The sequence below is a fragment of the Myiozetetes cayanensis genome, unplaced genomic scaffold, assembly GCF_022539395.1.
Source record: "Myiozetetes cayanensis isolate MyiCay16 unplaced genomic scaffold, myiCay2020 scf22, whole genome shotgun sequence".
NCBI classification, from domain to species: Eukaryota; Metazoa; Chordata; class Aves; order Passeriformes; family Tyrannidae; genus Myiozetetes; species Myiozetetes cayanensis.
In genome coordinates, this window is record NW_026087434.1 from 10,368,130 (window position 1) to 10,380,435 (window position 12,306).

Genomic DNA, 12,306 nt, shown 5'->3' on the forward strand with positions numbered 1-12,306 from the left:
GACACTGGGGAGCAAAAGCACTGAGAATCAGGAGAGCTGAGTCCTTTCACAGTCACCAGGAATATGGAATAGGAAGATACAGCATGAGCTGTTCCTGCAGGGGTGCAGAAACATCCTGTTTCCTGGTTTACAGGAGAGCTTCAGTAGCAGTGTCAGCCTGTGCGTGGGCTGGGTGAGGAGTGGGGAAACACTTATGACAACTGTCCAAACCTGGTGGTTTTGTGTGGTGGGGTTACAGTCTTGGTGGAGAAGGGAAGAGCACCTGGTGTCATCTACCCGGGCCTGTGCAAAGCTCTTGACACGTCCAGCACGACATCCTTGTGTCTAAACTGGAGACACATGGATTTGGGGGGTGGACCCCTCACTGGATAAGGAATGGGCTGGATGGTGGCACTCAAGGAGTTGCAGTCAACAGATTGATGTCCAAGTGGAGGCCAGTGAGAAGTTGTATCCTCAGGGGTCGGGATTGGGACTGGCAGGAAGTCATGTGTTCCATGGCACTGCTCTGCCACTGCAGGGATGAGGGCAGGGAACAGTCCAGGAAATGGGCAATTCCTCCATCTTTTTGCTGCTGGTAGAACAGGGAAGGTGGAGGAGGTGCAGAGAGATTTGTTCCTTAAACTGGGAGGACAAGCAGGGAATGTTGCTGTAACCTCATTGCCACAAGTGGTGTCTTCTGAACTGCAGCTAAAATCCCATCTGAAAGTGTTTGGTTTGGGATGTTGACCAGGGAGTCAAAAATCGGAGCAGAACTTGGTCTTTAAGTAACTTTATCCTACGTATAATCTCTCACGAGAGACATTCAAGTGTCATTTTTAAGGTTTTACTTCATTTGTGTGTGTTTGCAGCTTCTAGAAGAGAAGAACATCCTCGCAGAGCAGCTCCAGGCTGAGACAGAGCTCTTTGCAGAAGCTGAGGAGATGAGGGCTCGCTTGGCTGCCAAAAAACAAGAGCTGGAAGAAATTCTCCATGATTTGGAGTCCAGGGTTGAGGAAGAAGAGGAGAGAAACCAAATATTGCAGAATGAGAAGAAGAAAATGCAGGGCCATATTCAGGTATGGTTCTCAGGAGCTGGAAATGGAGTTAAGGGTGGGGAAGCTCCCTCAGCACCTTCACAGAGTGGAATAAGTGCATTTTTTTCTCCTCTCCCTGTGTCCAGTTTGATGAGCTTCATGTGTCTCTAGATATATGAGGGTGAGGAGAGGAAGAAAAGTCAGGATGCCCTGTTGGTATTTAAAGGAGGAATTCTTTAAAGAAGAATTCTTTTAAGAATTAAATTCTTTAAAGATCTTTAAAGACAGCAAGTGCTTCTGACAGGGAAGGAACCAGGAATGACCAGACTGACCACATGATGTCACTTCTGAGAGAAATGTTCCTTTTTGACTTAAATCCAGTGAATATCATGAAGAATATTCCTCATTTGACTTTTACAAAACTTCAGACAATGTCCTCTCTTCCAAGTTACTTGGTTGGGGTATTTTGTGAAGATCATATAGATGCTTCCTCATGAATAACAGGGTCTCTGAAAAAGGGAGTACCTGAGAACTTACCTGTCTCTTAAAATACTTGTCATTAATTACATTTTTAACATTTTATAATTGGAATTAAAAAGGTGAAAGGCTGTTGAAATGGGCGTGTGTTTCCTAGACAGCACATTTCAGTCAAAGCTGAAATACAGAGCATAAAAAATTCCATGTGTATCACAGGACCTTTAATTTCATTCCCAGATCATCGATACTGCAAATGAATCTAACAAAGCAAATGTGGTTTTAGTGTGTGGTTGGGCAGGTGGCTTTTTAAAATAATTCATCTTTGTCACTAAGTTTAAAAAAACCAAAACAAAAAAAAGCTACCATATGGATAATGCACAGATGCTGTTGCCTTTCTTCCCAGGATCTGGAGGAACAGCTTGATGAGGAGGAGGGAGCTCGACAGAAGTTGCAGCTTGAAAAAGTGACAGCTGAGGCAAAGATCAAGAAGATGGAGGAGGAGATCCTACTGCTGGAGGACCAAAATTCCAAATTTTTGAAGGTGAGACCGCTGTGCATGGTGGAGAGACTGCACACAGGGAATGGTGGTGCCAGGTGCCTGCTCTCAGTTGGAGCCTGTTGTGACATTATCTGTAAAGGATGCACCTGAAGACTTGTGGACACTGGAGATTCACTTGAACTGACATTCCCAAGGGAATTATTTGTCATGCACTCTTTCCAGTTTCGTGATTCTTCCAAATCCAAGAGCTGGAAACTATCACAGCTGCCATTTTTCTTTGCAAACAGGTTTCCAAAAGCTGTCGTAAAACCAGGCCTGCCATGAGTTAAATTCCAGGTCTCTCTTGGAACACAAATGTTTGTGTTTCTAAACAATTCCACTCAATCTTTAATATTGATAATCACTTGGAATGAAATCTGTATGTGCTGCAAGAGACCTCTCTGTTGGTTTTGTATGCTCAGGGCCTCTTCAGGTGATGTTTTACAAGTTGTTCTTCCCCTTCCTCCCAACCAGGAAAAGAAGCTGATGGAGGATCGAATTGCTGAATGTTCTTCTCAGCTGGCTGAAGAAGAAGAAAAGGCCAAAAACTTGGCCAAACTCAAGAACAAGCAGGAGATGATGATCACTGATTTGGAAGGTTGGTTCTGCCTGGCTTTGCCTGTTAACAGCCTGGCCATTGTGCCAGGAAGGGATGGATCCCCTGGGACGACGTCTGCAGTGTCTGCTCCGCTCTGGGAAGCAGAGCTGTATCTGCAGATACCTCACAGCTGGTATTTGGAGCCAATTCTTGGAGGAAATTTGTGTCTTCTGTAAGACATGTGGCATCTGGCTGCTCAGTCTTTCTCCTGTTGAACTTGTCAGGTTTTTGTTTTTGAGAATCCATTTCATTTACAGAGAAATTTAGAAATCCCTGTTGTTCCCTGCATCCTTTAGGACTGAGGTAAAACATCTTGGGAAGTTGCTTCACTTTTCAGAGCCATGTATTTCTGGAAGAAGGGCAGCAGGATTCATTAGACTTACCCATATTTTATTTTTTTTAACAAGCAAGTCTCCATTTTTTTGCTTTTCTTAATGGTTTATCTGCATTATACTTCTATAAATTATTTATTTTATCATTGAGCAGCCTGATCTAGTGGAAGGTGTCCCTGCCCATGGTAGGGGGTTGGAACAAGATGAGCTTTAAGGTCCCTTCCAACCCAAACCGCTCTGTGATTCTCTCTAAAAGAGTTCCATTTCTTCATCCATTTATTTCTTATTGTTTTGCCTGTGTTGTCACAGGCTAGACCTGCCCCATGTGTAACCTTTCTTCATTTTATGTTGTTTCTTTTTCAAATTGCTTATTGTTGTAAATAGACATTTTGCAACGTTAACGAACTGCCAAGTCAAAGTTGCAAAATATAAAGCAAAGTTGCTCTCTGTGCCCTAATTTGGAAATAGTTTTTGCACTTTGTGTGTTATGGCCTGTCTTGCTGCATATTTTAAAGCTGATGTGCTTATGGAAGAACAGCAAAGCCTTATCAGTATAGGAAAGTATTGGACTGATAGGGGTAGTAAGTGACTGATGTACTTTGTCTTTAACAGTTGTATTCAGAGACCTTAAGATGGGTCTAAGTAAGCTTTACTCACTGGAAAATAATGCTTGAGTAGCTCGTGCTTAAATCAGGACTAGAGACCTGACAGATGTGTTTGGTTACTGTGCCATTCCAAGACTGATGACCTTAGAAATGGAAATTAGAGCTTAAATATAAGGCATGCAATTTCTTGGCTAGTAAGGCCCAGTAAAATGATATTTACACTTGGAGATGGTTCAAGAAGCTATTAAGGTCTCTCTGCTGGAGTCTTGGCACTGCTAGGCAGTGATATTTGGGGAAAAAAAAATTAATTCAGTTTGCTAGGAACTTTCTCAGTTACAAAATTGGGTCTTGTGACACTGCTCCAACTGTCACTGACCGGGAACAAAATGGAAAAACAGAGGGAAAAGTGCTCTTTTTTTGGAATGAGAAACTGTTTGGAGAAGAACAGTGTTACTTTAGGGTGTCTGGAAAATCCCAAATAGCCCTGGGTGGCTGTTAAGAGGTGATTCTTGACCATGATCCTGATCCAGTAGCGGGCTTAGGAAGGGTGTGAGAGAAATCTCTGCACTGGGGATCCACAAAGTGTCAAACAAGTGTAATAACTCCAGTTTATGCCACTGCATTTAGAATTACGTTAATGCTCTGCTGAGCAAAACCTTCCTGGGACTTAAATCTCTTCCATCCCTGCTCGTTAGGTGACTATGAACAATTCAGCCAGGAATTGTCTCAATCAGACACCAGGCAGGTCAGCTGAAGGTGCTGGATGGCACTTGGGTTTTCACAAGGAATTCCTCAGGGCAGGAGTGTCTTGGCCACGCGAGGAAATTACTGAGAGGAAGCTCCTGGGGTTGCAGAGTCTTGCTAAATATCCCTGGGATGTGAGTTAGTGGCACAAACACTTGGAAAAATGGTTTAGCCAAGTTTTCTTTAAGCTGTACTCTTTTCCAGAAGACCTTTTGGAGTCTGGCCTAGCTCTTCCAAAGCCATTTTTTTCCCAGCCCATAGTTTATCTTCATCTTTGAATGTTGATGTCTGTGATTATCTGGCCTGACAACTGCTCTGTTAGATCCTGCTCCTTTCCTACCAAGATGAGGTTATGTTTCTGTTCCATCATCTCAAATTTTTTTTGTCCATTCTCAGGCTTTTCCTTGACTTTTTGACTCAATCACACAGTTCTGTGTTTCATTTTTCTCGGCCTGGAGAAAGAATTGAGACAGCATAAAATAAACTTCCCACCCTTCCTGCCACCCCATGGCCCTGCCCCCAAACCTTCTGAGGGTGACAGGAGAAAAAAATTATTTATCAATAATCATCCTTTGCTTCCTCAGAGCGCTTAAAAAAGGAGGAGAAGACCCGCCAGGAGTTAGAAAAAGCTAAAAGAAAACTGGATGGTGAAACAACAGACCTGCAGGACCAAATAGCAGAGCTGCAAGCCCAGATTGAGGAGCTGAAGATCCAGCTGGCCAAGAAAGAGGAGGAGCTGCAGGCTGCTCTGGCCAGGTCAGGGCAGGGGCTGCACAACTGGGGGGAAAAATCTGCTTTGAACCAAAACTTGCTTGGCTGCACGTTGGAACTGGGAATGTTGGCCCAGGAGCCAGTTCTCATTCGTGCTGGAGCATCTCTGGGCACCTGTGCTGTGAGTAGACAGAGCCAAATAAAGGAATTCAGTGCTCTCTCAGCATCCTTGCTCTGCAGAGCTGCAAAAAAACCTCCCCAGAAGTTTCACCCCAGTGTAAAACAGTTTTTGGGCTCTGGAAGCTTTTTAGTCTCACAGAATTCAGCCTTAGGAGGAGAAAAACGTGCAGTTCTTAGTGTGTCTTCCTTTAAGAGAGTTCTGTCAGACATTTAGCAGGACAGGCTTTATCTGCATTTCTGGGGTGGTGCTGCAGTCACATGTTATGATGTGAGCTAAACATCTTTTTTTTTGAGGTTGGCAGTTTTGTGGGAAGAGAAAATTGTACAGGTGGAACATTTTTGGGACAGTGTTGAGATCTACAAAACTGGAACATTTGAGTGTAAACTAAAGCTTGATCATTCTGAGAATGCACCTGTAACCTGCAGCATTGTGCTTGAGAGTGGGATTTTATCTACCATATCTATTACCTATCCCTGGAAGTGTCCAAGGCCAGGTTGGACAGGGCTTGGAGCAACCTGGGCTGGTGGAAGGTGTCCTTGCCCATGGAGGGGGGTGCATTGGAGTTTGATGATCTTTAAGGTCCCTTAACCCACATCATTCTGGCATTTTTTAGAAGGTCTGTTTTATTCTAATGGAAAATTTAAGATCTCGTTTATGCAGATAATTTAAATAGATTGTTCTGAGAGCAGGTGAAATAGCATTAATTGTTGGGCTACTATTTACCAGAGGTGATGAAGAAGCAGTTCAGAAGAACAATGCACTGAAAGTGATAAGAGAGTTGCAGGCCCAAATTGCAGAACTGCAGGAGGACCTGGAGTCTGAGAAGGCCTCACGTAACAAGGCAGAAAAGCAGAAAAGAGATTTAAGTGAAGAGTTGGAGGCTTTAAAAACTGAACTGGAAGATACTTTGGATACCACTGCAGCACAGCAGGAGCTGAGGTAGGAGCACATGTCTGTGTAAGAAGGCACCACTGAAATTCATCTTTAAAAAAAGGACTGAAAGGCTGAGTTTTTTGCTAACCCTTGGTGCTTCCTCTAGGACAAAACGTGAGCAGGAGGTGGCTGAACTGAAGAAAGCAATTGAAGAGGAAACCAAAAACCACGAAGCACAGATCCAGGAGATCAGGCAGAGGCATGCCACTGCCCTGGAAGAGCTCTCTGAGCAACTGGAACAGGCCAAAAGGGTGAGAAGAAAAGGAATTTTCTGCTTTAGGAGTTTTTATAAGTACCAAAGGTGGTGTGGTCCCTTCCATGCTACCTGCAGAGCTGAGTTGTGTCTAGTTTGTGAAATTATAGTCTGGGTCATTCACAGATGTATGTGGACAATTCATATCCTGTAATAATATTATTTATGTTGGGAATATTTCACAAGCTTCATTAGTATTTTAAACTGAGAAATGTAGCAGTTAAACTCTGCTTTTCACCAGCTTTATTCACCTGAAGATCTCATGCATGTCTTCTGCTCCTTATTCATTAAATGTTCTCAATGAGAGCACAAAAAAATGGAAAAACACCCTGCAATCTGAACAAAGGGTCCTGTGACAAGATGATGTCAGTTCTGGGGATATAGTAAGAATCACACTTTAACATCCCTTATGCCAGTTACTGCTTTTTAAAAAAGCTTTTTGACAAATGTCAGTGCAGTGCTGAGAAGTGCTTTGTTCTGCACTTCCAGGCTGCTCTGCCTACTCAAATCAGGGCAGCTTTGGTTCATATCTTCCCTTTTATTTCTGTGAGATGAGCCATGCTGAGCTGGTAATAGGCACATTCCTTCCCACTTACAGTGCTGCTAAAACAGTCATTTTACAGCACTGAAATCCCATCTTGTATCTCCTGGTCCTCCCTGGTACCTGTGATGTGTGAGAGCAGAATAACTTGCATTAACTCATCCTGGGCTGACACACACACAGAATGTTCCATGGCAGCATTTTAAACACTCCCTCTGCTTACAACTTGCTGAGCACTTAATTTATCTCTGAACTTGCAAACCTGATTTGCAGAACAGTTTGTAGCAGGAAATAGCCACCTGTAGCAGAGGATTGAATCTCTTTTGTCTTTCCCAGTTCAAAGCAAACCTCGAAAAAAACAAGCAAGGCCTCGAGTCCGACAACAAGGAGCTGGCCTGTGAAGTGAAGGTGCTGCAGCAGGTCAAGGCAGAGTCTGAACACAAGAGGAAGAAACTCGATGCTCAGGTCCAGGAGCTGACTGCAAAGGTCACAGAAGGGGAGAGGCTCAGGGTGGAGCTGGCGGAGAAAGCCAACAAGCTGCAGGTAAGGAAGTCCTGAACTGCTGCAAAATGGGCAGGAAGCTAAAAGCTGTAGCCATGTGCAGAAATGGCCTGCAGGGGACATGGCAGGTCACCTCAGACTAGAGGGGCCTCAAAGTGGTGATGTACCTCAGGTGGAGAGAGCTGAACAAACTGTGATGTTAATCCTGAACTTGCTGGGCTGTGTGAGAGTTAAAGTGGCTTTTAAATGGCTTCCACCCCAGAGAGCAACTCCTGTAGGAAGCCCAGCTGCTGACAGCTGGCCTGCAAGTTCTTTGCTTGTGGAATTGAGTAGATTAGGCTGAGCTTTTCCATAGGTATAACCAAAAATGATTGATGGTGGCCACAAGTTTGCTTTTGTGCTTCAGAGGTGGGAGCTTGACAGGTAGGGATTGCAAGGACAGGCCCAGTTTCCTGGGAAATGGAGAAAACAGGCAAAGTTGAGCCATGGCTGACATTTAAACCCAGCAGTGTGTACTTTAGGTAAATCCAGCTAAAGTACTTCAAAAGGAGAATGGCCCAGTTCTCTTTGGAGGAAGGTTTCAGGCTGTATCTCACTGTATATAAGAGTAGCATAGCCTAAAATACTAAGACTTGGCACCTGGCAGTAACCTTTTCTCTTGCTGCCACCCTGGTAATCCCTGGATTAATGATTTCATAAAATATATGGACCTAGAATTAAAAATAGCCTTGAAGTATGAATGCAGGTATCAGAATGTGCTGTGCTAAGTAGCTGAACCTAATAAGATAAGACTTGTTTTGTGGTATCAGTTCAGGACTGACATTCAACTTGAAGTTTCTGGCCAGACTTCAGTATTTTTAGCTGGTTCTCTCTCTGTTTTGGGATCTGTTGTTGTCTTGCCATACCTGGAATTTGTTGAGGTTTTGTGTTCTGCAGTTCCAGCTCCCAGTGGGCTTTGAGGCAGTGCTCACCCCTTACCTTTACACTGCTTGCTTTGCAGAATGAGCTGGATAATGTCTCCAGTCTCCTGGAGGAAGCAGAGAAGAAAGGCATCAAGTTTGCCAAGGATGCTGCCAGTTTGGAATCTCAGCTTCAGGATACGCAGGTGTGTGTTCAGCAGAGCTTGAACTTGGCACTGGAGCTTTGTTCCTCAAGGAGATGCTGCCTGCCAACAGAAAATACATTTTCATTCACGGTTTGGAAAGTCCCTGGGGTAGAAGCTGCATTTCTTGTCAAGTCCAGTGAAAAGTGATGTATAATGATGGCTCAGCTACACGTGGAACCAGTTTTTCATTATCTAGACTTCACTCCCTGATAGCTGGTAGCCTTTCAATTTCTCTTTTATATCTAAGTCTGTGTGGGAGACAAGAAACAAATAAAAAACCCCTTTCCAAGTAGAATATTAATGTCAATAATATTCTTGGGGTATATGGAAGACATGAGGAACAATACCCTGGGTCTTATACAGGGTAGAAGTTCTTACTGTTTTAAGTTCAAACTGTCAGGTTTTGGTTCTGAATTTTTAAAAAATCAGCTTTCTGCAGGTATTTATCACTTCTATATACTCTGTTTTCCCTCTATAAAAGTGGCCACTTAACTACAAAACTCCTGAATATTGTTAATCACAATTGGAGAGGTTTACAAGGAGCAGGATGGGGGACAGGGGATGGGATGTGGTTACACCTTCCATTAATTTTTGCTATGGCAAAAGTTTTCACTGCCATGTTACAGCTGCCTGTAAACTGACCTTTATATTTAAACAAAGCAGAAAAACTTGGAAGCATGCTACCACTGCAGGATTTGCTGCTATATGTTCTTCCCAGGTGTTTTAAAACAGAGGGTCTATATGCTTGTCTGAAGGTGCTTTCTGTGCTTGTCCTTTTAAAGACAGAAAAATTAATTTATAGCACAGCCCCTGGCACGGATTCCCTGGTCAGAAATATGCTTTATAAAGGTTTCAGTGTGCCCCAAATGAATGATCGGTGTCTTTTTGAAAACCCAGATTACAGATGTCTTCATAAGCTTGTTCTTGTACCAAAATCTGGGAGAAAAATAATCAAACCTGGAGGTTTCAGGTGCCAGCTCCTGCCACAGTTACCACACTGTGAACAGGCTGAACTCTGACTGTGCCTGTGTTCCAGGAGCTGCTTCAGGAGGAAACACGCCAGAAACTCAACCTCAGCAGCAGGATAAGGCAGCTGGAAGAGGAGAAGAACAACCTGCAAGAGCAGCAGGAAGAGGAGGAAGAGGCCAGAAAGAACTTGGAGAAACAGATGCTGGCCTTGCAGTCACAGGTGAGCTGCTGTGAGTGGCAGGACTTGTGTAAGGCCTGCACGCCCCAGGTGAGATGAGTTGGTGTCCCACACCTTCAGGAAGCACATCATGTAACTCACACATGTGCCAGACCACATTTGGGAATAAAATACCCTGTGGTCTTTCTCCCTTGCAGTAACGAGTAGGATGACCTGCAGCGGGCAGGACTTTGCCCTGCTCCCAGTTTTTGTGTTCCTTCAGCTTCCAGTGACATCTGTTCCTGGTTCTGCACTTTGGACCCCGTGCCTTTCTCTCCCTCTTGTGATGCACTGAGGGACGTTCCTCTCTTGTGTTAAATTTCAGTTGGCCGATGCCAAGAAAAAGGTAGACGATGACTTGGGAACCATTGAAGGCTTGGAGGAAATGAAGAAGAAGCTGCTGAAGGACATGGAGTCCTTAAGCCAGCGCCTGGAGGAGAAGGCACTGGCTTATGACAAACTGGAGAAGACAAAGAACCGCTTGCAGCAGGAGCTGGATGACTTGATGGTGGATCTGGATCATCAGCGCCAGATTGTCTCTAACCTGGAGAAAAAGCAGAAGAAGTTTGATCAGGTACTCCAGTTCCTGCCATCTTGCTGCTTTCCACAATTTTTAAGTGGCATCTTGTTTTGATTGTCACTGAGCCTTGTACAAAGAAGGGTCTGACTGCTGTGGTGATTGATAAATCTTTGGTGAGGAGTTGGCCTTTGTTAAGAGGAACTTCTCACTTCCAGTTTCAGTGAGCTAAACACCATCTCTGAGACTTGTTAGATCAAGTAATAAGCTCTTCCTGTACAAAAAAGAAATTATTTTGGAACAAATCCTTTTGAGTATTATTATAATCCCTTAAGACAGACTAAGAAAGGATCTGAAGACTGAAAGATGGAAATAATATGAAACTTATTACTAGCTTGCTCTCCTCCTCTCATCTCAGAGTAGCTGTAGCTGTTTTCTTACTGGCACTTAGATCAAGACTGAGAGACTAGACAGCTTCTGGAGGCCAGTTAAACTTAGAGCATTAGCCACTAACTGAATAAAACACCTGAGGCAGGAAGGACCTGATCACAGAGCTTAAGAGATGGATTAATTGTTTCTTCTGTTCAGATGCTGGCAGAAGAAAAGAACATTTCTGCCAGATATGCTGAGGAAAGGGATCGTGCTGAGGCAGAAGCGAGGGAGAAGGAAACCAAGGCACTGTCTCTGGCTCGGGCCTTGGAGGAAGCCCTGGAAGCCAAGGAAGAGTTTGAAAGACAGAACAAGCAGCTGCGTGCAGATATGGAAGATTTAATGAGCTCTAAAGATGATGTGGGCAAAAATGTGAGTATGTTTGCACACCCTGTTTTGTTATAAACCTCATGCTGGGAACAACACGGGAAACCTCCCTGGCTGGGGAAGTGTGTGTGGCACAAGGATAGTCATTCCCAAGGTGACTTGTGACCCAAAATGCTGAGGAATTAATGCTCAGAGTAAGGGGGTGATCCTTATTAGCATCAGGCCTCTTCCAGAGTTGTATTCTCACCCTCTGCATGAAGGATTCCAAATGTGAGTTTTACACTTTTGCAGCAATGGAGGTGGGACTGGGGCCAAACATAACTGGTTACAGGTTGCTGCTGTCACAGATGGAGGGGCAGCCCCTTCATCATTTTCATCTTGGTGGGTGTATTTTTTCATAAGTTAGTGAGGGATAATGAGGATTTCTGTTACCTTTGGTCAAGCTGAGTTCCAAGCCGTGGTTGAATCAAAGGCAGGACAGAGCTGACCCTTCAGTGTCCTCCCTCCTTCCACTGGGGCAGCAAAGATGGCCTGACCTTCGCTGAGAGCCTTAGCTCCCCTCCCCCTGTTACAGCCCCACAGCACTGTCTCCTCCAGGAACCAGATTTACACTTCTAACAGGCCTGGGTAAGGGGGGTGAGCGTGCACTGAGACAGCACTGGGTGTGAGTGAGGCCTCTGCTTCACCCCAGACACCGTTCAGTGGTAAAGCCTTGCCTGATGGTGCGAGCTGAGCTCAGGTGCAAGTGGCTCAGGTCAGGTTCCTGCTCCACCAGCCTCATCAGTGCTGCACAGCAAGCCTGGCCGCTGCCCACAGTGGCTGGTGGCACCTGCACTGGAGTTAAGGGCTTGCCTGGCTTACTTTTATTCACTACTCTTTCTGTGGCACTGCACAGTTCACCTGCACAGATGTTTCTTGGGTTCTCTGATACAGACTTAGAGATGCTGCTCTGCCTGTTCTGATTCATTGCCCAGCCTAGAGCATCACACACTGCACTGAGTTCATACAGTGACTTGTTCTGCTGTTAGAAATTGCTGATTTGAGGTACCTGAAGGAGAGGGTCTGACCAGTGTTTGTGGCTTAGGTCCATGAGCTGGAGAAGTCAAAGAGAACCTTGGAGCAACAGGTGGAAGAGATGAGGACTCAGCTTGAGGAACTGGAAGATGAACTGCAGGCCACAGAAGATGCCAAGCTGCGTTTGGAGGTGAACATGCAAGCTATGAAAGCCCAGTTTGACAGAGATCTGCAAGCCAGAGATGAGCAGAATGAAGAGAAGAAGAGGATGCTGGTGAAACAAGTACGTCTGTTTTACTTG

At 44.6% G+C, this 12,306-nt stretch overlaps 1 protein-coding gene across 4 annotated transcripts in view; it reads left to right on the plus strand.

The window, feature by feature from the left end:
- Positions 1–12,306, plus strand: part of MYH10 (myosin heavy chain 10) — a 98,465-nt gene that overhangs the window by 77,368 nt on the left and 8,791 nt on the right. For all 4 annotated transcript variants that reach the window (XM_050319516.1, XM_050319518.1, XM_050319517.1 and 1 more), the window contains 12 exons: positions 849–1,055; positions 1,894–2,031; positions 2,503–2,626; positions 4,892–5,063; positions 5,926–6,138; positions 6,239–6,383; positions 7,263–7,469; positions 8,428–8,532; positions 9,569–9,721; positions 10,044–10,292; positions 10,824–11,036; positions 12,076–12,288. In XM_050319516.1, the coding sequence (XP_050175473.1) occupies positions 849–1,055; positions 1,894–2,031; positions 2,503–2,626; positions 4,892–5,063; positions 5,926–6,138; positions 6,239–6,383; positions 7,263–7,469; positions 8,428–8,532; positions 9,569–9,721; positions 10,044–10,292; positions 10,824–11,036; positions 12,076–12,288 (2,139 nt within the window). The remainder of the gene's footprint in view (positions 1–848; positions 1,056–1,893; positions 2,032–2,502; positions 2,627–4,891; positions 5,064–5,925; positions 6,139–6,238; positions 6,384–7,262; positions 7,470–8,427; positions 8,533–9,568; positions 9,722–10,043; positions 10,293–10,823; positions 11,037–12,075; positions 12,289–12,306) is intronic.